Source organism: Mauremys mutica, chromosome 24 (genome assembly GCF_020497125.1).
Source record: "Mauremys mutica isolate MM-2020 ecotype Southern chromosome 24, ASM2049712v1, whole genome shotgun sequence".
In the NCBI taxonomy this organism is placed as follows: Eukaryota; Metazoa; Chordata; order Testudines; family Geoemydidae; genus Mauremys; species Mauremys mutica.
This window is the reverse complement of record NC_059095.1, coordinates 11415891-11441951: the sequence shown is the minus strand read 5'-3', so window position 1 is coordinate 11441951 and position 26061 is coordinate 11415891. Positions and strand designations below refer to the sequence as shown.

Genomic DNA, 26061 nt, shown 5'->3' with positions numbered 1-26061 from the left:
GCAGCAGGTTTAAAACAAATAAAAGGAAGTTCTTCTTCACGCAGCGCACAGTCAACTTGTGGAACTCCTTACCTGAGGAGGTTGTGAAGGCTAGGACTATAACAATGTTTAAAAGGGGACTGGATAAATTCATGGTGGCTAAGTCCATAAATGGCTATTAGCCAGGATGGGTAAGAATGGTGTCCCTAGCCTCTGTTCGTCAGAGGATGGAGATGGATGGCAGGAGAGAGATCACTTGATCATTGCCTGTTAGGTTCACTCCCTCAGGGGCACCTGGCATTGGCCACTGTCGGTAGACAGATACTGGGCTAGATGGACCTTTGGTCTGACCCGGTACGGCCTTTCTTATGTTCTTATGTTCTTAATTCCCAGGAGTCACCAGCAGGAGGCGCCGCAGGGGTGAGTCTGCACGTCTACAGTGACCAAATATTATCTTCATCATCAAGCTATCGCCACCAGCCTAGCCATACCTCCAGAGCACAACAGCCTCCCGTGCGCTTCTCTAGTGACTTTCATCTGAGGATCCCAAAGCACTTTACTAACATTAACGAATTTGAGCATCACAGCTCTGAGCTAGGTCAATATTACCCCCTTCCACGGATAGGCAAATAGAAGAAGTGACTTGCTGAAGGTCACGACAGAGTGAAAAACAGAACCCAGGCGTGCCGACCCCCAGTCCCGTTCCCCGCTGCCCCGAATGGCAGGCTGACCCAGGAGGGCAAAAGGGTAAACGTAAAAGACAGCGACTATTTATAAGCAGCACAGAATCCGCTCTGAGGCTCTTACGTTATGTACATGGACATCGGTATGATGACGCTCAGCAGGATCATGAAGCCCCAGAAGGTGAAAAAGGCCTGCTCGGCAGGGCTTGTGCCGACATACAGAGCGGACAGGTAGCTGTGCTCCGCGTGGAACCTCACGGCCCAGAATCCGGCGGCAAAGGCGAGGCAGAAGGATATAACGACCAGCATCACGAAGATCTGGGGGCAGGGGAAGAAATCCACATCTCAAGGCACTGTGCAGGATTCCACCAGGCTTTTGTCCAAGGGGGTTCCCGGGCCAAGCAGCACCGCCCAGGCGTCCAGAGAGGCAGGAGCGAGGGCCTGTCTGCCTTAGCCATTTTAGTAGCAGTGTAGCTACACTGGTGTTTTCCCCGTGCAGATAATGGCTGCACGGGTGTGAAGCAGGGTAGTTACACGGGTGCAGACAGGCCCTTCTTTGGTATAACCTACGGTGTGAATTTAAACCACTAGAGTTATCCCTAGATCCTCAGCTGGTGTGTCCTGCTCACATGCCCTGGTCATACATGGCCACATTCGATGTCAGGAAGGAATTTCCCCACAAGGTGGTGAGCTTGGGGGGTTTTCACCTTCCTCTGCAGCTGGGAGTGTGGATCACCTTTTGGGATCATCTGGGCATCTGTCACCTCATCAATTCCCTGCGATTGCAGGGCCTTGGGCATGGGCGGCACCTTGGTCTCTCCTGGTCTCGCCGTGTGACACAGTTGAGTCTCCTGAGGACTGACATGCTTTAGTCTAACTAAAGTCTTTGGGCTCAGTGCATGGGTTTCCGGGTGAAAATTAACTACGCAGGTTGCTCAGACTAGAAGATGGATGAAACCATGAATCCTGGTATAACCTTTGTGTGGACATCCTTATTCTGGGCCTTTTCTCAGGTTACTGTGTGTCACTTGGGAAGGGGTTTAGAACTAAACCCAAAAGAGCCACTCTTATACCGGAATAAGAGTGTCCACACGACGGAGGTTTATACCAGTATAACTAGAGCCGGATAACTGGTAAAACGTTCCCATGTGAACAAGACCTTCAACACAGAGCCCGAGTTCTCAAGCTCTGCCCTGGTGGGGGCCATATTTTACTTAGAGGGGAAGCTCTTTGGGGAAGAGATTGTGTCATTTTGTTCTGTGTCTGTGCAGCACCTAGCACACTGGGGCTCTGGTTCATGAATGGGCTCCTCGGTGCCACCGGAATACAAATTAATAATACAATAATAATAATCACACATAACACAGTCAATAATGATAATATAGATACATCTCATGGGCACCTCCCTTCCTGGTTGTTATGGCTTAGACCCACCCCTGCCCATCCCTAGTCACAGAACATCCCCGCAGCCAGTGTTTATGTGGCAAAGCACCGGTAGGAAAGTATTGAATGCCCCTTTCGTTTCTCTCCATGCACCTGGCAAGCAGGAGGAGGAGCTAGTGCCATGTGACCATCCACGGACCCCCCCACCAGGGCCACAGAGCATCATGTGGGAGCCACCGACAAAGGATGGAAGAACAGAGCCAATGAGGCAGCGTAGTTAGAACAGGTGACTGAGAGTGCTGCCTTTAAATAGAGACTTCAGGGCAGACGGGATGGTCTTGTGGTTAGGACAATGGCTCTGGGGAGCTGGGTTTTGTCCTGTCCCACTTGCCCCCCCCCACCCAAAAAAAAATAAAAACACCTTGAGGACAAGTCACTTCCTCGCTCTCTGTGTGGGGAAGCCTAATTTGTTCCCGTTTCTGATGTACAACGGTGCTGAACACCCAGATGGTATTATAAATAGCCGTGGAGCGTGTTGTCTCCGAGATAAACACGATACAAAGCCCCGGGGGTAGCTGGTATCTAACCAGACATCCACGAGGAATATTTGCTGTTCCTAGTGTTGATGTAAATAGGCCTGATGGGTCATTTGGTTGGAAAGTTACAAACACCTGAAAGCAGGAGCTTAGAAAGCCTCGACTAGCTCATTTGTAGCTATCAACAGAGCATCATAGTCCTACCACCACGTTCACCCATCTGCCTGCTGAGCCCTCTGCAAACATACGTGGCCGCGGTTCTTCAAGACAGCAGGACAAGAATTAGCCATTAAATTAGAATCTACGGACAGAGGACCTTTTAGTGGCTCTGAAAACGGAACACGACGATGTGCTCTCCAAGCCAGATCCTCAGCTGGTGTACACTGGCACAGCTCTACAGGGAAGCTACGGTCAATGTCCATCAGCTGAGAATCTGGCCCCTTTGACTTCAATGGAGTGAAGTCAACCTGGTCTTCTTAGTTAATGTAAACTGCAGTGCTGGGGAAAGGGGCTGGTCTCTTTGCTTTCACAGTGGGTGGGCAGAGCCCACCAGGACAAGGACAGGTCTGGCCGCTCAGGGGAGGGGCCATGGGGAAAGTACCATTTTGACAGCTGCTGAGAACGAAAAGCCATGCAAGTGTCCCAGCTGCACTAACTGCTGTGTCAGAGGCACTATCTTTAGAGGAGAGGGGAGTTCTGCCTCTGTCTTTGGTCCCTCTGCTGAAGCTGCCAGCAATCAAAGTAACACCAGTTGCGATGCTGCCTTGAGAGACACTGACATCCAGCCACTAGGAACCGGACTGAGAAGCACCCAACTCATCTCCCCCAGCAGCTTTTAGAAGGCAATGACTGACCTCTGGGTCTGAACTGCCCCACCCCTCAACCCACTAGATAAAACGCTCCCAACACCAGTCCCACACCTGCCTTCCACTCCATGCTGACCCAGAGACAGAGCCACACTTCTGGGGAGTGAGCGGTCAGGCAGCCGCCAGCTCAGCTGGCCAGCCCGTTTCTTGTGGAAGAGATGCACTTACTAAGATCACCAGTCTGTCCATCAAGCGGTCCAGCTTGGTTTTCTTCATCTTGATCTTCCCGCAGTTTTTCATAATTTTGGAATCCAACCCTGGACGAGACACATTTTAGAAAGGAAAATAAAAAAACCCATGGCCCTGGAAATTGTTTGGCACCCTGGCTGCATCACACCCACTTTGCTCTCCAGACTGGGGAGAAAAGTCTCACACATGCCCCATGATGTAGGTGTCATCACACTGTGATAGGAACTCATTCCAGGGAAGCCCATTCCACCATCCCACAGCGTGGTCTAGTGATTAGACCAGGGGCCTCCTAGGTTCCATTCCCCGCTCTGCCACTGACCTACTGTGTGATCTTGAGCAATTCAAGTCACCTTTGTGGCTTGGTTTCCCCATCTATAAACTGAGTATAATTATGTGTAGCCCTTTGTACAGCCATTGGAGAGCTCCAGGTGCAGGAACTTGCACGTGTTACTTGCACGTGAATGGCCGACCTTTGCGATTCAAGGGCTGCCAGAATGGTGCAAGGGGGCCTTCATGTAAACGAGACTCTGGCCCAAGGTATCGACGGCATTTCTAGTATGCCCATCCCAATGGTATTGCTTAGATAAACAGAAACCGCTTGCTGTCCGATGTCGCCAGCACTAGAGACACCTGCCACTGATCAGAACTGTTCTCACCCCGAAGTTGGCAAAGAGCTACAGAGTTGGAAACCACAGGCCACATGGAGCCCTCAAATCCCACCTTGGCTATCTGTGACATCGGGGGACAGTGGCAGGAGCATTAACAAGACCAGGTGTCGCCTCGTCCTCTGCCCTTATGGTAGGGATTTAATGAGCTCTCCAAAAGGCTGAAGAACCTTTACAGAGTCAGGTCGGAGGGACTGTTCTGTCCTCTAGTCTGATCTCCTTTGTAACACAGGCCACAGAATTCCGATCTGTAATTTCTGCACCAAGCCCATATCTTGTGGTTGAGCTACAGCATATTTTTGGAAAGACGCCCGGTCTTGCTTTAAAGACTTTGTCATGGAGACTCCAGTGCATCCCATGGTAAGCAGTCCCAATGGTTAATTACACTCACATAAAAAGTGCCTAATTTCTAGCCCGAATTGATTTCATGCCAGCTACCAGCCACTGGATCTTGTTATGCCTTTGTCTGCTAGACAAAAGCAGCCCTCTACTGTCAGAAATCTTCTCTTGTAGGTACCTATAGACCAGGATCAAGTCACCTCTTAGGATAAACAGACTGAGTTTCCTAAGTCCTTCACTGTAAGGGAAAATCTGAAGGGAGCCAGAGAATGTGAATCTAAACAGTGAATCTGCAGGTGTTTCTTTGCGTGACCAACCGTGCTACTCAAAAGATCAGAACAGCACCTGCAGTTGCTCTTGTTACGAGAACTATCCACCGCCCTGCTGCAGAGCAGAAGCTAGGCATCGGGAAGGAATATCCAACCGACCTGGATAATATTGTGCAATGTCTAGCAACTCCTAGGCATGTGTGGACGTCATACACGGGGTGACCTGTGAACTGGGCTGCGATAGTGCTGACACCGCAGGGATGGGATACGGCAGGTGAAGGCTGGCTGAGGGGCATGGCTCTGCCCCACACTGCTCGCCAGCAGCAGCCCCACATGTCCATTCGGCCCACCGGGCCAGATCCTCCTCTGGCATAAATCAGCCTAGCTCCCATTAACTGCAAGGGCGCTCTGCTGAATTGATTTCAGTGGCGCTATGGCTGATTTTCCCCAGGTCTTTGCCTTTTCGTCCCTGTCTCCTCCTGGGGCTGGGCAGGGTGGGGGCAGGGCAGTGCGGGGGGGCCGCATATGCCGCTGGCACTCACCCGCGTAGATAACGAGGCCGTAGCAAGTCTCGGTGTTGCGTATCCTGCAGCCTCGCAGCAAGATCTTCTCAGTATCCAGCGAGTACTTCTCACCCCTCCATTCCAGCGTGCCGATGAAGCTGTGCATGCGGCTGTTGGGCTCCTCGCAGGTCACTTTCCCTGGGATGCCAACAGCAAGGAGGGTCTGAATCACTCCTTGGCTTTCTGGGGAGCAATTAAAGAGAGGGGTCCCCCACCCCTCAGCCCCTTCCGCCTGATCGGCGGAGATGACACAGCTTCTGCGGAAGAAACTCAGACCAGGGAGAGACGGGGCTTGCCCAGGGTTCGTCAGGGAATCGCAGGAGGCCACAGTGACCTGAGAGAGATATGCCAAGGGATGGCGGGTGGAGGGACGGACTGGGATGGCGGGAGGATGAGCGAGCCCAGTGACCTCCCTGGGAAGCAATGAAGGAGGCTCTTAGGGTCGAACATTAACCCCTTCATCCTCAGAGCCCCAGCTTCGGGGTAGCTCAGCATCACCCTCCGCACTGTATGGCTGAAGAAAGAAGAGGCAGGAGCTGGAGACACGGCTGAGGACAATCCTTGAGAACACAGACCTAGGTCCTGAGGGGAGGAAGGGGAATGGCGGGAGGGCCAGGGGTTGGTTGTTTTTATCCCAATATACCATAGATCAGTCCGATTCTGATCTCAGCCACACTGGTGTAAATTCACCCCAGGGCTAAGGCCCTGGCAGAGTGGTCCTAAGGGCAGAATGCTGAAGGCGGCCACAAGCTCCCCTTCCGTCTATCTGGCCTGGAATGTGTCTGGTCCCCTTCGCCGCAGCCTCTGAAAGCAACTCTCCTGGGAAGGGGACTGCAGGCCGCTTGGAGGAGCCCAAGGTAGGCAAAGCTGACTGCAGCGGGTGGTCACCCCGCTCCGGCCCTGGAGGGGTGAAAGCAGCTCTGGAGAGGGCTGCAGCTGGGAAAAGGGAGGCTGATGGGGAAAGCAGCCACAGCTGTGGGCAGCTTAATCGGGGCCCAGCTGGCCCTTATAAGAGGGCTGTGGGCCAGAAGCTTGGCCGGACACTCTCTCTGGCTCTAGAGAGAGAAGGACCCGGCTGCCTGGGAGCCGAGGAGGGTACCTAGGATGGAGCAGTGCTGGGGACGTGCAGAGGGGGGTGGGGAGCTCCAGCCTAGCAAAGCCCCAGGCTGCAGGCGAGTTAAGGGCCTATGAAAGGGTCCTGGGGCTGCAGAGAGACAGGCAGAGGCAGCTGGTCCAACCCCCGTTGCCGATGGTGAGGGGTTTACAAACTGCCGTCTGCCCCAGGGAGCAGGGGCTAGATGGTGACTGGCAGTAGCCACTGAGGCAAGGTGGGGATAGAGGGTTGGGGGATCCCCTGGGTGGGGAGCCCCAGATTGTGGGTTACTCTTAGGAGGCAGAATCCTGACGTAAACGGCACCAGGGTCCGGGAGGGACACGGGGGCCAGCGGCCTGCAGAGGGTGCTCCAGGCTGGAAAGAGCTCATTCCCAGGATGACCAGCAGGAGGCGCCGCACCGGTGAGTCGTCGCCCCGCCACACTGACCGGAAAGGGGTGGTGGCAAACACGGACGAGGGATGCGTTCTTTACCCACTGCAGCCACCCGTGCTGGAATCCCCTGAGGCCAAGCCGTGACACTGCCTTGTTCCAGCAGCCCCCACCCCCGGCACAAAGAGATGTGAATCTGGCCTCCTGCAGCACGATGAGCAAGAGCACTGACACCAGCCTCCCAAGGGGGCTCTGCGTCAGTCACATGTCTGGGCTTTCGCCCTCTGCACCAGGGAAGACTCGCGTGCCGGGGAGTGTTTCGTTTTGGCAGGGTAATTAAATAAATATCCCTGTTGCTCCGGGTTTCTCCTGGAGCCGGCGAGGCCAACAAAACGCGCCTTGTTCTTGCCAGGCACTCACCGTCAAAGGCAGCCATGCTCGCCTCGCTCACCAGCTCCTGGTGCGTGGCCAGAAGGGCCTGTCTGAACTTCAGGTTGGTTTCCCTGAAAACAAGAACGGGTCTGAAAACAATCTGAAGGAAAAGCCACAAAGCGGGGGAGGTGGCGGTCGCTCCCCTAGTGCAGCGGCTCTCGATCTTTCCAGATTACTGTACCCCCAAGATTCACCTCATTTGAAAACGACTTGCTTACAAAACCAGACACAAACGTACCAAAGCGTCACAGCGCGCTAGGACTGAGAAATCGCTCACGTCCTCGTTTCTACCTTAGAATTATAAAATCAATCAATTGGAATAGGAATGTTGTACTTGCATTCCAGTGGATAGTACATAGAGCAGTAGAAACAAGCCATTGCCTGTATGAAGTTTTATTTGTACCAACTTCACTAGTGCTTTCTATGTAGCTGTTGTAAAATTAGGCAATTATCTAGAGATGAGTTGATGTACCCCCTGGAAGAGCTCTGCCTACCCCCAGGGGTACCCACACCCCTGATTGAGAACCACTGCCCTGTTGTCCCCAAGGGTTCGAGAAATGTGGGGTGAGAGGGGTATTATTAATTATTACGATTTTTGTGCATTACGGTAGCACCTAGCAGCCCCGGTTGAGTTCAGGGCCCCATTGTGCTGGCTGTTGCTGATACAATTTACACTCTAAATACACCAGACAGACAGAGAGGGGGAGAGCAAGGATCGTTATCCCCATTTTATAGATGGGGAACTGAGGCCCAGGGAGGTGACATGGTTTGCCCAAGGTCAGGCAGGGAGTCTGGGCAGAGCAGGAGATTTCACCCAACTCTGCAGAGTCCCAGGCCAGTGACTTAACCTCCAGAGCATCCTGTTTTGGCCCCTGTAATTATTGGGGTTATTCTGTACCCCAAACCCCTAGGTCCTAGGAGCGTGCCAGGTGCATGCACCTCAGAGGCAAGGCCTGCAGGTGCTTCAGCAGCGAGGCCTTGTGGGCGCTAGCCCCGGTGGGTCCCAGTAACCGCTCAGACACAGGGCTGAAGGGCAGGTTGTCACTGGGGCTGGCAGGACGGGGGAGGTTGTAGATACCCTTGGTACAGAAGCCTACACAGTTACAGTCACATTGAGCAACAGCAGTTCCCGTTCGGGCCCCAGACAGTCCCATCGAGGGTCAGGGCTGGTCAGCCCTGGGGCCCGGGGCACCGCTCCAGTCCAGTCTCTATTCCTGCCAACAGGCATTTGCAGGTTTCCAAGCCAAGCTCAGTCAGTGTCTCTCGTTGGGGCCCCTCCGCCCTGGCTCCCTGCCAGCCGTTGCTGCTCCCACACAAGTCCCACACAGGCCTGCACCCACCTGTGATGTCCGGCAGTCACAGCCGGTTCCTCATAGAACCACGGGACTGGAAGGGACCTCGAGAGATCGTCTAGTCCAGTCCCCTGCACTCATGGCAGGACTCAGTATTATCTAGACCATCCCTGACACGTGTTTGTCCAACCTGCTCTTAAAAATCCCCAATGACGGAGATTCCACAACCTCCCTAGGCAATTTATTCCAGTGCTTCACCACCCCGACAGTTAGGAAGTTTTTCCTAATGTCCAACCTAAACCGCCCTTGCTGCAATTTAAGCCCATTGCTTCTTGTCCTGTTCTCAGAGGTTAAGAAGAACCATTTTTCTCCCTCCTCCTTGTAACAACCTTTTATGTACTTGAAAACGGTTATCATGTCCCCTCTCAGTCTTCTCCTCTCCAGACTAAACAAACCCAGTTTTTTCAATCTTCCCTCACAGCTCATGTTTTCTAGACCTTTCATCATTTTTGTTGCTCTTCTCTGGACTTTCTCCAATTTCTCCACATCTTTCCTGAAATGTGGTGCCCAGAACTGGACACACAACTCCAGTTGAGGCCTAAGCAGTGCGGAGTAGAGCGGAAGAATTACTTCTTGTGTCTAGCTTACAACACTCCTGCTAATACATGCCAGAAGGATGTTTGCTTTTTTTGCAACAGTGTTACACTGTTGATTCATATTTAGCTTGTGATCCACCATGACCCCCCAGATCCCTTTCCGCAGTACTCCGTCCTAAGCCGTAATTTCCCATTTTGTATGTGTGCAACTGATTGTTCCTTCCTAAGTGGAGAACTTTGCATTTGTCCTATTGAATTTCATCCTATTTACTTCAGACCATTTCTCCAGTTTGTCCAGATCATTTTGAATTTTAATCCTATCCTCCAAAGCACTTGCAACCCCTCCCAGCTTTGGTATCATTTGCAAACTTTGTAAGTGTCCTCTCTATGCCATTATCTAAATCACTGATGAAGATATTGAACAGAACGGGTCCCAGAACCGATCCCTGCGGGACCCCACTCGTTATGCCCTTCCAGCATGACTGTGAACCATTGATAACTACTTTCTCGGTTTTCCAACCAGTTATGCACCCACCTTATAGTAGCTCCATCTAGGTTGTATTCCCCTAGTTTGTTTATGAGAAGGTCATGCGAGACAGGATCAAAAGCCTTACTAAAGTCAAGATATACCACATCTACCGCTTCCCCCACATCCACAAGGCTTGTTACCCTGTCAAAGAAAGCTATCAGGTTGGTTTGACAGGATTTGTTCTTGACAAATCCATGCTGACTGCGGCTCTGCACATGGTTCCTGGGGCTTCTCTCCAGCCCCCTGCTGCCGTGTGGCTCCCGCTCCCCAAACCGAGCCCAGCCTGGCTCACGACCGTTCCTCTTACCCGGTCAGGGGAATGGAAATGCAAAGGGGATGGGGCAGGTAGGAAATATGGTCCCTGCTTAGCTAGGAAAATGGGGGTGTACAGAGGGAGCTGATGGGACTTGTAGTCCCCTGCTTTGCAGAAGCAACACACCCCAGGTTTTGAATTTCGGGTGTCCCATTTCAGAATCCCTTGGGGCCTGGTTTTTGAAGGTGCTGAGCACCCACCGCTGCCAGGCACCCAGCACCTCTGAAACCCAGGCCCAAGGTGTCTCCAGCCGGGATCCCAAATATGGAGGCCTCAGAACGTTGGCTGTGGTGTCTCTGGTCCCCAGCCGGTGGCTGTGGTCTCCCCACGGTCTCTCCCACTCCTTACCCGTCGATATCCGCTGTCTCCACGTAGCACAGGCTGCTGGGCTCCGAGCTGGACAGCAAGAGCAGGTCGGCCTTTAAAAGCAAGCGAAAGAGAAAAGGCCTCAGAGAGACTTTACTAATGAGGCCCCCTCATCCCCGCTCCCCAGCGTACGGCCTCGGAGTGAGGGGCCCGGCCCGCCACGAGGGGCCTGACTCACCGGGACGAAGCTGTCCTTGCGCAGGCAGACGATGTCGCCGACACAGATGTCCCGCCATTTCTTCCAGCTAAAGCTGCAAGAGAAAAACAAGCCGCTTAGGGGGAGACGTGCTGAGCTGACGGCCCTGGAGACCTCTCTCCACAGGGTAGCCCGGGCAGCAGCCTCCACCTCCCCAGCCTCCACGCCTCGACCCTGACCTCCAAGATGAGAGGAGACTTCAGTCTCTGTGGCCCATCCAATCCTTAGCCGCTCTGCTAAGCCTGCCAACGTGAAGACCAGCTGGGCGGGTGGTTTCGTGACATGGGACCCACCCATGCCTAGCAGGCAGGCCACCTAGCAGCCATCAATGGCAGTGACTTTTGGCTGTTAGCGACCTGGGCTCAGATGGGACGTTTCAGTCCCTTCTGCACCCTTCCGCCTCCTGAGAAGTGCAACTTCAAGCCGGGGTGACACTCTGCAGCGCCCCCTTTAGGAGCCCTATGGGCCAGAAGTGGCAGAAACTCTCTGGGTGCCCTTCCAAGGAAAGGAAAACTCCTTTAGGACAGGAGGAGGTGTCGCCTGGAGCCAGGGTCCCCTGGATCCCCATCCCAGCTGGGACTGGGATGTGTCAATCCCAAGGGTGGAGCAAACGAGGCCTGCCCCAGGTTGTGGGAAGGTGTGTCTCTGTGGTGCAGCCTGGGGGAGATGACACATCACAACCACTTCTGAGCACAGCTGCTAAATTGGGAGAACTCTATGAGCTTAGATAATGGCACAGAGCCACCATCACCCCTTCCCCCGCTTCTTCAAACACACGGTGGAGGAGAACACGACTGTAAAGAGTGAGTTTTATCCTGTAGCTCGCAGCTGGACATGTCTCAAGGCCCCTAACCTTTTCCCAACCAAGATTTCGCAGGGCCTGTTGTTGATCATCCAGTCGCTCCGGTGTCGGGCCTGCAAAAATAGGAGAAAAGACAAGGACAGGCCATGTCCGGCTTCCCCGTTCACCAGGGCTGCAAGAGAACATCCCTGTTAGCACCAGGCTCTGTCCGGGAGTTCCAGTCTCCGAGCGAGGAGATCTGCCCTTTCCAGGTGTGATCCTGGCAGGCTCTTTCCCGGGCTGCAGGCATTAGCTAAGAACTGACTCATTCATAGTTGGAGGCACGGCCAGTTCGCTTATGTGGTAATGTTGCTTAAAATAGGTGTTCATCCTATGAGACTGGATTTACTAGTGTTACAACTCTGCTGCCTATTTGTAAGTTGCTGCCTGCATGAATCTGATTTGCAATGTCTGTATTCCAGGCTACAAGGAAACATGTAAGTTTTGCTTTAGAACTTTGAAAATGTTGCTCTAAACTTGTGAACCCGGAGGGGAAGAGTGTTTACCTCCACCCCTACCCTGGTGGCCAGAAGAACTATCAAAATCAGATGATCCATCAAGGAACATCGCAATACAAAGGACTGGTGAATGGCTCTATCGCCCCTTGGAAAGGCAACGTCCGAGGAAACTCGTCCTACGGACTGGGAGGAATAAAACAAAAACACATGAAAACTTTCCATCTCTTTGCTGTTTGAATTCTGACAGGGCCAGAGACACCAAACTGAAGCCAGAGATCCCCAGGGGTTACCCTTGGGTCCACCCTGAAAGACATTTTGAAGTGACAGATCACTGCAATTCTTAGGATTTATTGCAACTCAGTTGTGTGTCTGTCTGCTTGCTTTAGCCTGGAAACAACTCTCTTATTTATCTTGCCTAGTTAATAAGCCTTTAGATAGTTTATTCCAGGATTGGCTACAGGGGTTGTCTTTGGTGTGAGATCTAGGGAACCAGCTGATCTGGGGTAAGTGACTGGTCTCTCTTGGGACTGGAAGCAACCTGAATATTGTGTGATTTTTTTGGTGTAAGTGACCATATATCCCCAAGTCCAGTTTCCCTGATAGGCTGGAGAGTCTAAGGCAGTGGTTCTCCACCCGCAGCCCACGTGTGGCCAAATTAGCACAGAGCTGCAGCCCAGCTATGTGCTAAAAGCTGCAGGGCCCGCGTGGCGGTGGCCAGGCTGCCTGGCCGCCCAACCCGGCAGGGTCCGCAGCCCTGGCTGCCTGATGCCCAGCACGGCATGGCAGGGTTGAGGCTGTCAGGCTGCCAGGCTGCCCTTCCCTGCCCTGTGTGGCAGGGTCCGGGCTTCCGGGGCTGCCCTGCCCTGCAGGGCGGGATCTGGGTGCTGCCTTGCCATGCAGCGGGGTCCGCTCCTGGCCCCACCCTGCGGAGGGGTCTCTGGGCAGGGGCTTGGCGCTGGGCATAGGGGTCTGTAGGGGGCAGGGTTTGGGGGAGGCGTGCTGTGGTTCTCCACCTGCAGCCCAAGGAATACATTGTGCGTCACATATGCGGCCCACAATGATAAATAGGCTGAGACGCACTGGTCTAAAGGAAGGGCCCGTGACTCCATGCGCAGACTGTGATCGTGATCCAGGAGTTCACGCTTGGTTCTGGGTGCCTGGCCTGATGTCGGCACACACGGGCGCGACACAAGGGCATGCCCAGTGGGTCTGAACGTGGAACAGAGGGGCAGTCAATATGTCGGTGGATCTAAGAGGAAGCATGTCCATTGGCTGGGACCCAAAGAGCGGGGCGGGGAGTGGGTCAGTCATGGAGAGGCCAGACCAGGGGAAGGGGCCAGTTACTCATCCCCGCTCCAAAGGGAGGATGGTAGATATCCACAGCCCCTTGCCTCCATGAAGGCATTGTGGATACATGCCGGGTGCTGAGGCCTAAAGATACAGAGAGTGCCAGGCTGCTTTTCAGCTCAGTCCCGGGCTCTCTGGCAAGCCACACCATGCACCGGGCCCCTTCGTGGCTTTCCAGCCCTGGGAACTGACGGGGTACTCACAATGTCATCAATCAGGTCCCGTAGGCCTCTGAGGAGGAGGAGGCAGCTCAGGGGAAGCAGCAGGGTGAACCAAGGCAGGGTGGAGATTTCAGGAACAGTCTGAAATGGGAGGCGAGAGAGCAGAGGAGCATCACATTACTAGGGGAAGGTGGGGGACCAGGCACAGCCTTGACCCCCCACCCTGAAGCACTGACCATTTCTTGCGGGTTGGAAGAGTTGGGGTAACTTCTTTCTACGGGAGCATCTGAATTTCCTGGTAATCAAACCAACGGCTCTGTCCCCAGGCAGAAATTCCTCCAGTTTAACTTCAATCTCTTTTTAAACACCGGCACAGAGGCTCTTATTTTGGTTTACGAGCAGCTTATTTCAGTTTAGCTTAAAGATCTTCCTAATCAACTCAAGCTAAACCAAACTAAGGACTTGTCTCCGCGGAGTGTGACGCTGGTAAGTGGCAACTGCCAGCTCTGGCCAAGGCCTAGGCATCAGCTGAGAACTGACAAACTCACACCTGCAAGCCAGGCCAGCTCATTTGCATGTTAGTAAAGTTCAAAGTAAATGTGAAATGTACAAAAATGTGTTTAGTGTTTAAACTCCATGAAGAACTGGTGGGATGTCGCAGGCATTGTTTTCCCTTATCTGTCCCCTGTTACAATGTAAGAGCAAGCATCTGCCTTGCATATACCCCAGTAATTAAATAGCTCATCAAACAGAGAGGAGCCTTATGTAATGCAAATGAAGAACTTTAACAGGAGAGTGTGAATTCCTGCACATTGAAAGCGAGTGGTCATTATGGTTCCGATCAAAGTCTCTACGTACATTCCTCTTTTCCTGCCATGAAGAAAGAACCCCCGTGGGGACTGTCCTGACCGCTTGGTTTCTGCGAGAAGCTATAAATATGGACCCAAGGAAAAATTCTTCATCTCCTGGCTGTGTTGATTCTAACAGGGCAGAAAACTGAATAAGGAGGCAGAGATCCCCCGAGTTATTCTGGGTTGCTGAGTATTAGGGAAACTGGGAGAACACTGCGCCTCTGCTAGCTTTTGCAATTATAGTGTGTGACTCACCTGTACATATATATTTTACCTGCTTTAATCTCTCATTAACTCTCATTTCTTTTCCTTAGCTAATAAACCTTTAGTCAGTTTACTATAGGATTGTCTTTGGTGTGAGATCTGGGATGCAAATCGCCCTGGCTGAGTGTTGGTCTCTTGGGACCGGGTGTGACTGGATTAGTTTGTAATTGTTGGTGTCAGTGACCATTTATCACATCGTCCAGCTTGCCTGGGTGGCAAGACAGACTGAAGCGTCTACGGGGCCTGTCTGCGACTCCCTTATAAGAATATTGTAGTACTTTGGGAGTTCACATTTGGTACGGGGTTGGTGAAATCTAATTACAGAACATCTGACCCATCTGGGGTGCCGGCCCTGCTTTTTGACAGTCTGCTCGAAGGTCGGCCCTCATGCTTGTGAGCCACTCCAGATAGGGCGACATGGGGAAATGGACCAGAACAGTTATTGCAGAACAAAATAGTCCACAATAGCTAGAACAGCTATTGCAGAATAGCCGTTACAGAATAAGCTATTCTGGTCAATATCCCCCCGTCGATACGTTAAACCAAAGCTGGGTTAAATCAAAATAAGAGCTTGCCTTAACAACCGCAATAACGGTATCTTCTCCTAGCTTTATGTCAATTAAGCCAGTTATTTCAAAATGGAATACTCCTGGGGTGAAACGAGAGAGCCCCCATGCAGCCTGACACTGAAATAACTAAGGGGATGAATTAAAACCCATATGGTTATCTTGGTTCCCATGTGGCCAATCCCTAAGAGCATCCGCATGGCCTTTTGCGCCAGTTTAGCTAAATCGGTTTAAAATCTGGTACAGCTCTGCGTGCAGACAAGGCCAAAGAGAAGCAGCTTTGATCTAACGACTTTCAAGGGAGTTGGCTCCTAACTCGCATAGGAACGTTTGACAATCCCATCCTTAGTGATTAAAGGACTGGAAGCCAGGACTCCTGGGTTCTGTGCCCAGCAGCTTGCTGTGTGACCTTGGGCGAGTCGCTCCATCACAGTCTCTGCAGCTAATATCCTTCATGGGGGCAGTGTGAGGACTGGAGGGTATTTTGTGATCCTTGCATGAAAGCTGCTAGAGAAACACGGTCTCCTTAAATTATCCAATGGATCATCCAAAATCCCCATAAAACTGAGAGAGAGGGAGACTGCGCCAGCCCGAACGGAGGTCCGAGAGAGGTGAAGGGACTCGCCCCAGATCACGCAGCGATTCTGTAGCAGAGTTGGGGTTAGAACTCAGAAGTCCTAACTCACAGTCCCGCGCTCCAAGCACTAGACACAGCTCCGTCTTTAGACAGTGTCTCTCTCCCCTCTGTGCCCATCTCAGGGCACTGGCTTGGCAGGCCCAGCAGTCTCCCCCCGACCTCCAGCGAGATCTCACCTGTAAGAGGATGACGAAGAGGAAGTAGAGGTTGGCCAGACGATGGAACTGCTCATAGAGGTTGAGCGGCAAGAAGGTCAGGGCGTTGTATTTGGCTGTCTTGATGGCGTTATCCTGGAAGGAGCATTTGAAAGACTGACATGGCTGGGCTTTCTCAGGACACAGCAAGAGCTGGGCCGAGCAGGGCTTCCTGCCAGCCACTGGGATCTCATGGGGCACAGGCATCCCCTTCTTCCTAGGTTAAACTCCAGATTCACTCTGCAGTGGGGCTGCTGGGCCTAGAAAGTGCCAGGGATCTACACCGAGGGAGGGAGGAATACGGTGGAAGCAGAGTTCCTTCCCCCCACATCCACTCCTCCGCCTCAGGCTCAGCAACCCTGGGTCATCTTTTACGCCAATACAAAGCACTAACAGGTCAGAGTGGAAGCATCCAACCCCCGCTTTGTGCCCAGTGAATGACTGCCCAAGGTGCAGGGCAACTGAGAATCAGGCCCTTACTCTTCGTGGCCCAGTTCCTCACATGTATTTAGGTGCCTAACTCCCTTTGAAATCAATGGAAGTCAGGGGCCTAAATACCTTTGAGCATCTGGGCCTATCAGCTCATCTCCCAGGCTTACTCCGGGTGGGTCCAGCCAGCTGGCAGTATGGCTAACACCCGGGTTTGAACCAGGGGTCTCCAGAGCTAAAGGCAGGCAGCAGACTCGTATCCTCAGTGGATCGGGCAGAGCGGGGAACATGGAACACAGTCAGTGGGTTACACACCCCATCCTACCCTTTCTTATCCCCTCTCTCGCATGCAGGCTTTTCCATTTGACCTCTGCCGCCAGGTCCCACGGTAACACATCCTACCCAGTCACCACGCAAAACTCACACGCCTCTGAAGAAGCAGGACGAGAACCCTGCTCCAAACCCCCTCCAGTGGCTTCTACCACTCAAGCTAAGGGAGCCTTCCATTAGCAGGGAGCATTATCCGGTCCCTTACGTTCTCTACGGACCAGCCACTACAGGTCACGCGGCTCTCTCAAGCACACAAAGCCACGACTCCCTTCTAGAAATCTCAATGGCCCAGCACGCTGCTCTGGACCGTGACTGGCGAACACTGCAGCAATAGTATGAGGCACTCGCAGAAAAGGCGCCTCCAGTCAGCCGCTCTGGAGATCTGTCTGCTCGAGCCCTGCCCACGGCCAAGGGGCTTGCACTGCCAGCTGGGAAATCAGCGGAGACACTAGTGGCCATAAAATAAACACAGGCTTGAAGCAAGGTGACTCACCTCATATTTTTTCCTCGTCAGGCAGAAGGCAGCTCTCTTCTTGAACTGCTTGTGATAGGCTCGGTCGTTGGCCTTCACCTCCCAGGTGAAATCTGGAAAAGCAGCCAAACGCTGAGCCATTAGCCATCTCTGGGCAACAGTCTCTGGCCCGTGGGGAAATGAGGCAGAACCAGGACAGATGACAGCACCATAAGGCCCGCAAGGAGCTTCGGGTACTGCTTGCTGCTGGCATGATTGGAGGAGGACCTTGGGACCCACTGGGATTGGGATCCCACAGGCCTGATTAGAAGTGGCCTTTGGGGCAACTGGAGCAGAGCGAGAGTCCATTCCAGCGAGACCCAGCTCCAGCCCCGGTTTTGTTCTTTGCTCCTCACTAAGCACTAGATTATGCCCAGCCCGGTGTAGAGCCTGCCAGGGGACAGAGAGCACCGGACGCCTTCCCTTGCCACTCATGCCTGCTCCGGAGCCTGTTGCAAGCTCGGCTCTTGGATTTCTGGTGCCTGAGGACTGAGGGAAACCAGCACTTACATTGGGGCTGGAGTCCACTGGGGAAAATCAAGCCAAGCAGAGCTGGCATGGGCTGGGCAGTCCAAGGGGTCAGGGAAGGGCCCGTCTCAGTCGTTTTCCCTCAGGAACAATCCCGGGGCAAAGGTGGTGATTTAATGGCACAACCAAACCCTTGGTGAATGAACAGTCCCCCAGCCAAAATCATTTAAATAGATCCTACGATCTCTCTTTTTAGTGCCAGGGTCTAAAGCTGGGACATTCTTAGTCAAGGTTCTTAACTCCCCACTTACTATGGCTCCCTACACGCCATACTCGGCCTCCCCAGCTCAGGTTCTCCATTCCCCATCCGCTCTCCCAATGCCAAACAACCCAGCCGTGCCATCTTGCACTGACCTAACTGCTTCTTACTCCCATTCAGGTAACTCTCGAGTGACTCCTGGTGGGTCATGCTGCCAGAATCTAGAAAGCAAAGGAACCAAACATCTTTACGATAATGAACAATAATCGTTGCAAGGTTTTATAGTTCTACAGCTCTTTTCCTTTCGTGGGATGGCAATACACTGTAACCGTGCTGCCCTGGTTCTTTAAGCTCTCTGGGGCTGATATCCCAGAATGCAATACCATGCCACAGTAGAGTAATTTCCTCCTGACCCCAGACGGTGATGAGCTTCTGCCCTGAAGCCTCATATTGGCTAGATTTTATTACCCCAGCAGGTGTAAATACACGTTATCCACCCTGACATCCAATTCTCCTTAATTAACTCCTTGTCTCAGTTTATATTCCACAGCAGGCTGATTATGTGCTGCATAAAAAAAGTATTTTCTTTCCATCTGTTTTAAAGGCGGTACCTTTTCATTGCAATGAGGGCCAGCAATCCCATTTGTTACGCTACATTCTTCCATCACATTTCCTATTAATCTCCTTTTTGCACAAAACAGTCACAGTGCCAAACGCTCTGCTGGCTTAAGTTAATGTCAGTCCAGATGAGTTGAAACCACTTGTGGCCGGACTAAATCTAGTTCCTCAGCTTTAATTTCTCTCACTCTGGCCTCGAGTCATGTTCACTGCCTTGCCACCTAGATGCGGCATTCAGAACTGGCTCGAAACCTACTTCCGAACTTCTCCAGAGTTCATGATCTCTCCTCTGGATCAAATATCTGCAGGCGGCACTCTTTAGGTCCTGAAGCAATGTACTGACCTTGTGCAGGAGTAAATGAGTGACCTAGCTGGCCTGTAGGAATCAAATGGGTCCTGCTAGTAGCATCAATTACAGGAAGTCTAGGTTAGCTTAAGTAGTAAAGGCCTGTATGTTTAGAGCAAAGGTCCCAGGGCTCTAGCAATGACTCCTCAAGTGCACGTGCAGATTATTCGGGAAGAAGTTGACCTTCACTACTCCGAGTGACGTCCTTGGGATACCCTAAAATTCCACCCAGTTACCCCTGCATTGAGCCCAATAATTTGGATTTGATCAAACATCTCTTCCAGAAAGGCAGCCAGTCTGGATCTGAAGACACTGGGAGATGCAGAGTCCATCACTTCCCTTGGGAGTTCGTTCCAGTGGTTAATCATAGCTTTGCAGCTCATGGATTCATTAACGGCTATTCAGACTTTGCAGGGACAGCACTCCCACTCAAATCAGAGTGGCCAATGTCTAAAGAAGGGCTCCAGAATCTGGCCCAACGTTGAGGTGGTTTTCTCTGGGATGAGGTGACCAACCCTGTATTTAAGACGAAGCCAGCACTAACAGTTGACACAGCAGCATCAGCATGGATTATCTTCGAGCCCCACCTTAGTCCAGCCCCAGCTGCTCAGAACAACTCCTAGATATCTCCCCCCTCAAGAGGTTACAAGAAATCGTTTGGGGCCACCATCGTGTAGGAGAAACTCTGTCCCCTCCTGCGATCCCAACCATGCGTCTCATGCCCAAAGAGCAAACACCTCTGTCAATTACAAGATTGGCTTTATGCCCAGTAATCCGAAGACCTTCCGCACAGGTATGTTTGTGGGCTGTTTGTGAAATGCTTTGTGATCTTTAGATGGAAGGAACCAGAGAGGCGTGAAGCGTTAATTATCTCATTAGTTAATAATCCCACACGGAGGTCTGCCCTGCCATTATTTTGATCCCTTCCCTTTGATCGCCTCCCTTTTTTCCTTTTTCTCTCTTCTTTCCCTGCAGTGTCTCTTTCTCTCACGTCTCCCTTTTCCCTCTTCCCATCACTCTGATTACAGCCCAGTGCAATTTAGTTTGATGCTAAGTTTGCCCCGACACACATGAGCACAAAACACTTTAGGGAGACACTCACAACACCCCCGAGGAAGGGCAACATCTGACAACCCCAGATCCAAACTCGCCTGCCTGGAACTTTGGGAGCCATCAGCTCTCTGTAGTGCAGCTCCAGTTCGTGCGTGGCTGCTCAATCCGGACCAAGGGCTGCTGTACGTACAGCACCAAACTAAGTGAATCTGGTTTAGTTCATATCTTTTGTTACCAAAATAGGACACTTTTGCTCCAGAATGGCATCCACACACAGCCTTTCCCCGTGTGAATTAACACCCCGAGGTAGGGGATCCCTGTGCAGAGACGCAGGACAGCACAGGTTAGGCGCTACAAAGCCAGAGAGAACCACAAGGCTTGCCTGGGTCCAGCAGCCTCAATAAAGAATTCCCCTGCCTCATCTCTACAGCTGTCAGATCTCAGCTTCTGCACCCGAGTCCCAGTGGTCGTCCTAGTGACCCACACAAGCAGGAGATGCCCCGGGGCTCCTCCTCCTCTCTGCGTCAGCTGAGGGTGCGGCAGGAGGCATGCTGCCCCGCTAAGGCTGGGGCAGTGGCAGTGCCTACGTTCCCCAGCGGGGAGCCCCTGAGGAGGGGGAGAATTGCTCCTGCCCCAGCCCCTCCCACTCCTGACACTGACTAGGGCAAAAATCTCACCGACATAGACAGCACGTCTTTTTTAAAAAATGGGTTTCTCCACAAATAAACTAACCCTAGAGAGGATCTGAGCCTACATTTCACTGACTTCAGCTGGAATTCATAAGGCGGGCCATGCGGTTCCTGCTTTGGGCATAACTGGCCCCTTCAGAAGGGGCCTCTTGTGCTCACAGAAAGTTCTAATATACAGCATCTTCCTGATGCACGTGGCATTTCTGAGCCTCATTGTATCAGTGAAAAACTTTTGTGTTGTTATTTCTGCTTGGATTGCTCAGCAGCTCAGAAATACCGATGTTCCCAGCGGCTGCCAAAAAAGTCCCCCAAACAAACAGCACAGCGAATTAAGCATCTGCAGCTGGCAGGATTTGAGGCACATAGTTGAAATGAAAGCTGGGTGTTTGTGTGTGCGTATGTATATGCATCGGGATTAACTGTCACCTAAGACGGGCGCAACACAAATCTTGCTGCTGGGAAAAAGAAACCTGAGTCGAAAACCAAAAAAAAAGTGGGGGCAGGGGAGAAAGAACAAAGCTCAAAGGATCCATGAAATATTTCCACAGAAAAAAATACACAGCAAGTTTGGTTCCAAGAAAACTCCCAGCCCTCCATAAATATCATTCATCACCCAAGTAATTACAAATAAAAATTACAAGCCAGGGACCCTTGCATAATCCAGCTCCTCTTGAGACTCTGCTCTCACTTCCCACAATCGAGGAAGAAGGCTTTATTGATTTAAAAAAAACCTGATTTAGAGGAAAAGAGAAGGGTGCTATAAAAAACAAAAATACGTATAAAAAAATAGAAAAAATAGGAAGCAGATAATAATAAATATAAATCAGAAGCTAGGAATTGTAGAAAATTGATAAGGGAAGCAAAAGGGACACAAGGAGACATCTATGGCCAGTGAGTTAAGGACAACAAGAAGGCGCTTATTAAGTATATTTGGAACAAAAAGAATCCTAACAATAGTATTGGTCTATTATTAGATGGAAATGGTAGAATTATCAAAAATAATGCAGAAAAAGATGTATTCAATGAATATGGGAAATATATTACATAATGAAACTCTTTCCATTTCACTCGTAACCCCAGAGGATGTTAAGCAGCAGCTATTAAAGTCAGACATTTTAAAATCAGCAGGTCTGGATAATTTGCATCCAACAGTTTTTAAAACAGCTGATTGAGGAGCTTGCTAGACCATTAATGTTGATTTTCAATAAGTCTTAGAACACCAAAGAAGTTCCACATGACTGAAAGAAAGCTAATATTGTGTCAATATTTACAAAGGGTAAAAGGGATGTCCCAGGTAATGTTTGGCCTGTCACTCTGACATCGATCCTGGGCCAGATAATGGAGAGGCTAATATGGGACTTGATTAATAATGAATAAAAAGAGGGTACTATGATTAATGTCAGTCAACATGGGTTAATGGAAAATAAAGCAAGTCAAATTAACTTGATATTTTGAACGGTATTACAAATTTGGATGATAAAGGTAATAGTGTTGATGTAATAGACTTAGACTTCTGTAAAGCATTTGACCCAGAATCACATGGTCTTTTGACCAACTACACACCACAACTACACACCACACAACAAAACCACCAACCCAGAAACCAAACCCTGCTACAAACCCCAGTGCCAACTCTGTCCACATATCTATTCAAGAGACACCATCACAGGACCTAACCACATCAGCCACACCATCCAGGGATGGTTCACCTGCAAATCTACCAATGTGATATGTGCCATCATGTGCCAGCAATGCCCCTCTGCCATGTACATTGGCCAAACCAGACAGTCTCTACGCAAAAAAATAAATGGACACAAATCTGATATCAGGAATCATAACATTTAAAAACCAGTAGGAGAACACTTCAGCCTGCCTGGTCACTCAATAACAGACCTCAAAGTGGCAATTCTTCAATGAAAAAACTTCAAAAACAGACTCCAATGTGAAGCTGCAAAACTGGAATTAATTTGCAAACTAGATACCATCAGATTAGGCCTGAATAAAGCCTGGAAGTGGTTGGGTCATTACAAAACCTAAACTTAATTTCCCCAATACTAATTTCTCCCTACTGTTACTCACACCTTCTTGTCAACTGTCTGTAATGGGCCACTCTCTTACCACTTCAAAAGTTATTTTTCCTCCCTTGGGATCCTGCTGTTAATTGATTTATCTCGTTAGACTGACCTAACACTTGGCAAAGCATCCCCATCCTTTCATGTATTTATACCTACTCCTGTATTTTGTACTTCATACATCTGATGAAGTGGGTTCTAGCCCACGAAAGCTTATGCCCAAATAAATTTGTTAGTTTCTAAGGTGCCACAAGGACTCCTTGGTTTTTATTGCTGATACAGACTAACACGGCTACTAACAGTGAGAGTAATTAACCACTGAAACAACTTACCAAGAGTTACGGAGGATTCTCCATCACTGACAATTTTGAAATCAAGACTGGGCGTTTTTCTAAAAGATCTGCTCTAGGGATTATTTTAGGAAGTTCCCCAGCCCATGTTACACAGCAGGTCAGACTAAATCATCTAAATAGTCCCCTCTGGCCTTGGACTCTATGAATGTCCTCCAGCTCCCCTCTATGCTCTTCCCAATCCTCTTGCTTTCCTGGTTCCACTTCTTTTCCCATTTCTGCTTCTTGTCATGCTGCCCCCTCTGCCTGGCACAGTCTCCCTGTCTTCATCCGCCAAGTGTCCGCCTCTCTCCTCCTTGGAGTCCTTCTTTAAACTCCACCTCAGCCCTTTCTACCTCCTTATGCTCATCAAGAACTGCCTGCACCCTTTCCCTCCACAGTTGCTGACCCACGTTTCATCAGATTGTCAGCTCTTTGGGACAGAGCAAACTCCTCTCTCTAGGAGTGTAAGACCTGGTGTGAACTGGCTGGGCTACATGGGCAGGTCTTATTGCTAAGTACAGTTCCAGAAAGGAGACTTCCCATCCCACTGATTCCTCAGGTCCAGCTTTTGTGCAGCGAACCACTTACGAATGCCTGCTCATTTGCCATTGGCCCTGCAGCTAGCATCAGCAGAGCCAGCATCTGTCAATGCCATCAAGGCAAACAATGGTGCCAACTTATGCGGCATTAACAGGATTGTTTTGAAAGTTCTGACCAGCTACACCTGTGCAAACCCATTGACATCAATGGCTGTATCACTCACGTCAAATCAGGAAATTATCATAAAAAAATGGTGAGGCTTTGGTTTCTTAGCCTTAGGTTACCCTTGGGTCACGTTTCCAAGTTTTTCTCTGCATCCAGGGGGGGTAGAAACTTTTTTTTTTTAATGAAAACCAAGATTCTCATTTATTCCCTGGACTCCAGAAGCCAGGGCTTTCAGAAAATCACAAGACTCTCAATAAACTCACAGGAGTCAGCAACACCACAATGAGGCTGTCCAGGGATCACTGAGAATGGAATTTGGCCTGCAGAGTCTTTACTCCTGACGATGATAGATTAGAAGAAAAGACCCCAGCATGACTCCCAGGGTGCATCTACATTACAAAAATGAATACCCATATTATAGGAGTAAGGGGTGTGGTGCAGCAGCCCACGTACTTAGCTCTTAATGGAGACAGGGCTCAAACATGTTTACCACCACCTCAGGAAACCCGATCAGAACAGCAACGAAAACGCCTGAGTTCTTATCCCATTCTGCCCCTAAAACTAACCCCAGTGGTGGCAGGGAGAGCGTGATTCCTCCACTATTTTTTCTAGGGCACACAAGGCCTCAGAGTCCAGGGCTTGCAGGGCCGGCTGCTAAATGGATCACGTTTGCTATGGATAAACACAAAGCCCAGCACGCTGGAGTCGCAGAGTGGAAACTGCACAAGACACAGGCAGGAACACAAAGTAAAACAACGCTGAACATAATGGGGCGCACAGGAAGCCCCGCTCCTGCAACAGTGAGACACTGCTGTGAGAGCAACCCACCTTAGAGAGACGCTGCCCACCCCCAATTTCCATGTGATTATTGCAGGGTGAAAATCCAGCCTTAAAGGCACACACAAAAAAATCAGGCCTCTCCTCTGGCTTCCATTTACCCTCCCCTAGCCCCTGGAGTAGGGGCGATGCCAGCCCACTGCCCTCCCCTATCAAGATCCCTCCCAGATCTCCTTCAGTCTCTGCCCCCAACATGCTCCAGTCTCCAACATCCTCCCTCCCTGTCCCCTCCTTCTCTCCTCCTTCGCTTTCTTCCTCAATGCCTTTGGCCCCATAACCTCGCTTCCTGCCCCCCCATAGTCTCCAAGTCTCCCCTCCCCCTACCTCTCTCTCTCCCCCATTTCTCAGCCTTCTGTCTCCTTCCCTTCCCCCTACATTTCCTTCCCTCTGCAGCCTCCCCCTTCCTCAGACTGGCCTCCCTGTATTCATTTGCCCCCCGTCTCCCTCCCTGTACACCCCACCATTTCACTGCCCCCCATATCCCACTGCCCCCACTCTACCAGCACACATCTCTGCCCTGACACCTTCCCCTGCCCCACTTCCCCCCACAGACACATTTCCCTTTCCATCCTCCCCTGACCCCTCCCTATCTCCTCCCTGGGACACACATGGTGAAGGAGAAGCAGCCATCTTCCTTGAGGGCAGCCTGGCTTCAAACAGTAGGCAGTGGCAGCCATCTTCAGTCAGGGCAGCCTCACTGCCCCCTGCCAGGGGGCTGATGGTGGCCATCTTGATGGTGGGCAGCCTGAGAGCTTCACCTTCTATTGAGAACAACGGGGAGGCCTGCAGCCATTTTTAGTAAGGGCAAAACTCATGTGGCAAGTCCCCAGGGTTTCCCCCGCCAAGCCCACGTCTTGAACCTGCGGGCTCATTGCTGGGTACCTTGCCCCTGCCCAAAGGAGCTGGAGGGAAATGGCCCAGATGGTGCAGGGCCCCACAATCCCCAAGAAAGGGAAGGACTTCCTGAGACCCGGGGGAGCAGGCCGGGGAGAGAGCCCGAGCGGCCACGGGAGCAGCCGCGTGGGCGAGGCCGGGTAGCGGGCAGCCTCGGCGCTGGGCCCAGAAAGCCAAAAGCCAGGCAGGGCGGCAGCCTGTGGGCAGCCGGGAGGCAGCAGTAGCTACGGGGCTGGGGGCGGGGGTGTACATGGGCACCAGGAGGCAGGTGCCATGACAAGACTATGAACAAAGGAACTGAGCTCTGGCCAGTGGGATCTGCAAGCTACAGTTGTATTGCCTCTGGGCGAGGGGTGGATTGCAGGGGGTACCCCTGGCACCGGGCCCGAAGAGATCCACAGGGTGCTGTCACCCTTATACCCCTGTACGGGGCTGCCCCTAGGGGGCCGGATTAGGAGCTGTGGGGTGCATCGTTGCTGAAACCGTGCCTGGGGTAGATGCACCTTTTATTTTCAAGCC

General features: G+C 51.5%; 1 protein-coding gene across 5 annotated transcripts in view; it reads right to left on the bottom strand.

Moving 5' to 3' along the window:
- Nucleotides 1–25516, bottom strand: part of ATP8B3 (ATPase phospholipid transporting 8B3) — a 48589-nt gene extending 23073 nt beyond the window's left edge. Inside the window, exons 1-13 of one of the 5 annotated variants that reach the window (XM_044998302.1) lie at nucleotides 25257–25370; nucleotides 24378–24530; nucleotides 18152–18217; nucleotides 17252–17343; nucleotides 15982–16095; nucleotides 13530–13628; nucleotides 11534–11595; nucleotides 10663–10735; nucleotides 10467–10537; nucleotides 7377–7459; nucleotides 5452–5610; nucleotides 3616–3704; nucleotides 787–980 (exon numbers count right to left, since the gene is read on the bottom strand). In XM_044998302.1, the coding sequence (XP_044854237.1) occupies nucleotides 787–980; nucleotides 3616–3704; nucleotides 5452–5610; nucleotides 7377–7459; nucleotides 10467–10537; nucleotides 10663–10735; nucleotides 11534–11595; nucleotides 13530–13628; nucleotides 15982–16095; nucleotides 17252–17343; nucleotides 18152–18206 (1091 nt within the window). In that variant the 5' untranslated portion in view covers nucleotides 18207–18217; nucleotides 24378–24530; nucleotides 25257–25370. The other 4 variants (XM_044998301.1, XM_044998303.1, XM_044998304.1 and 1 more) reach the window with 4 other exon arrangements.
- Nucleotides 25517–26061: the final 545 nt, after the last annotated feature.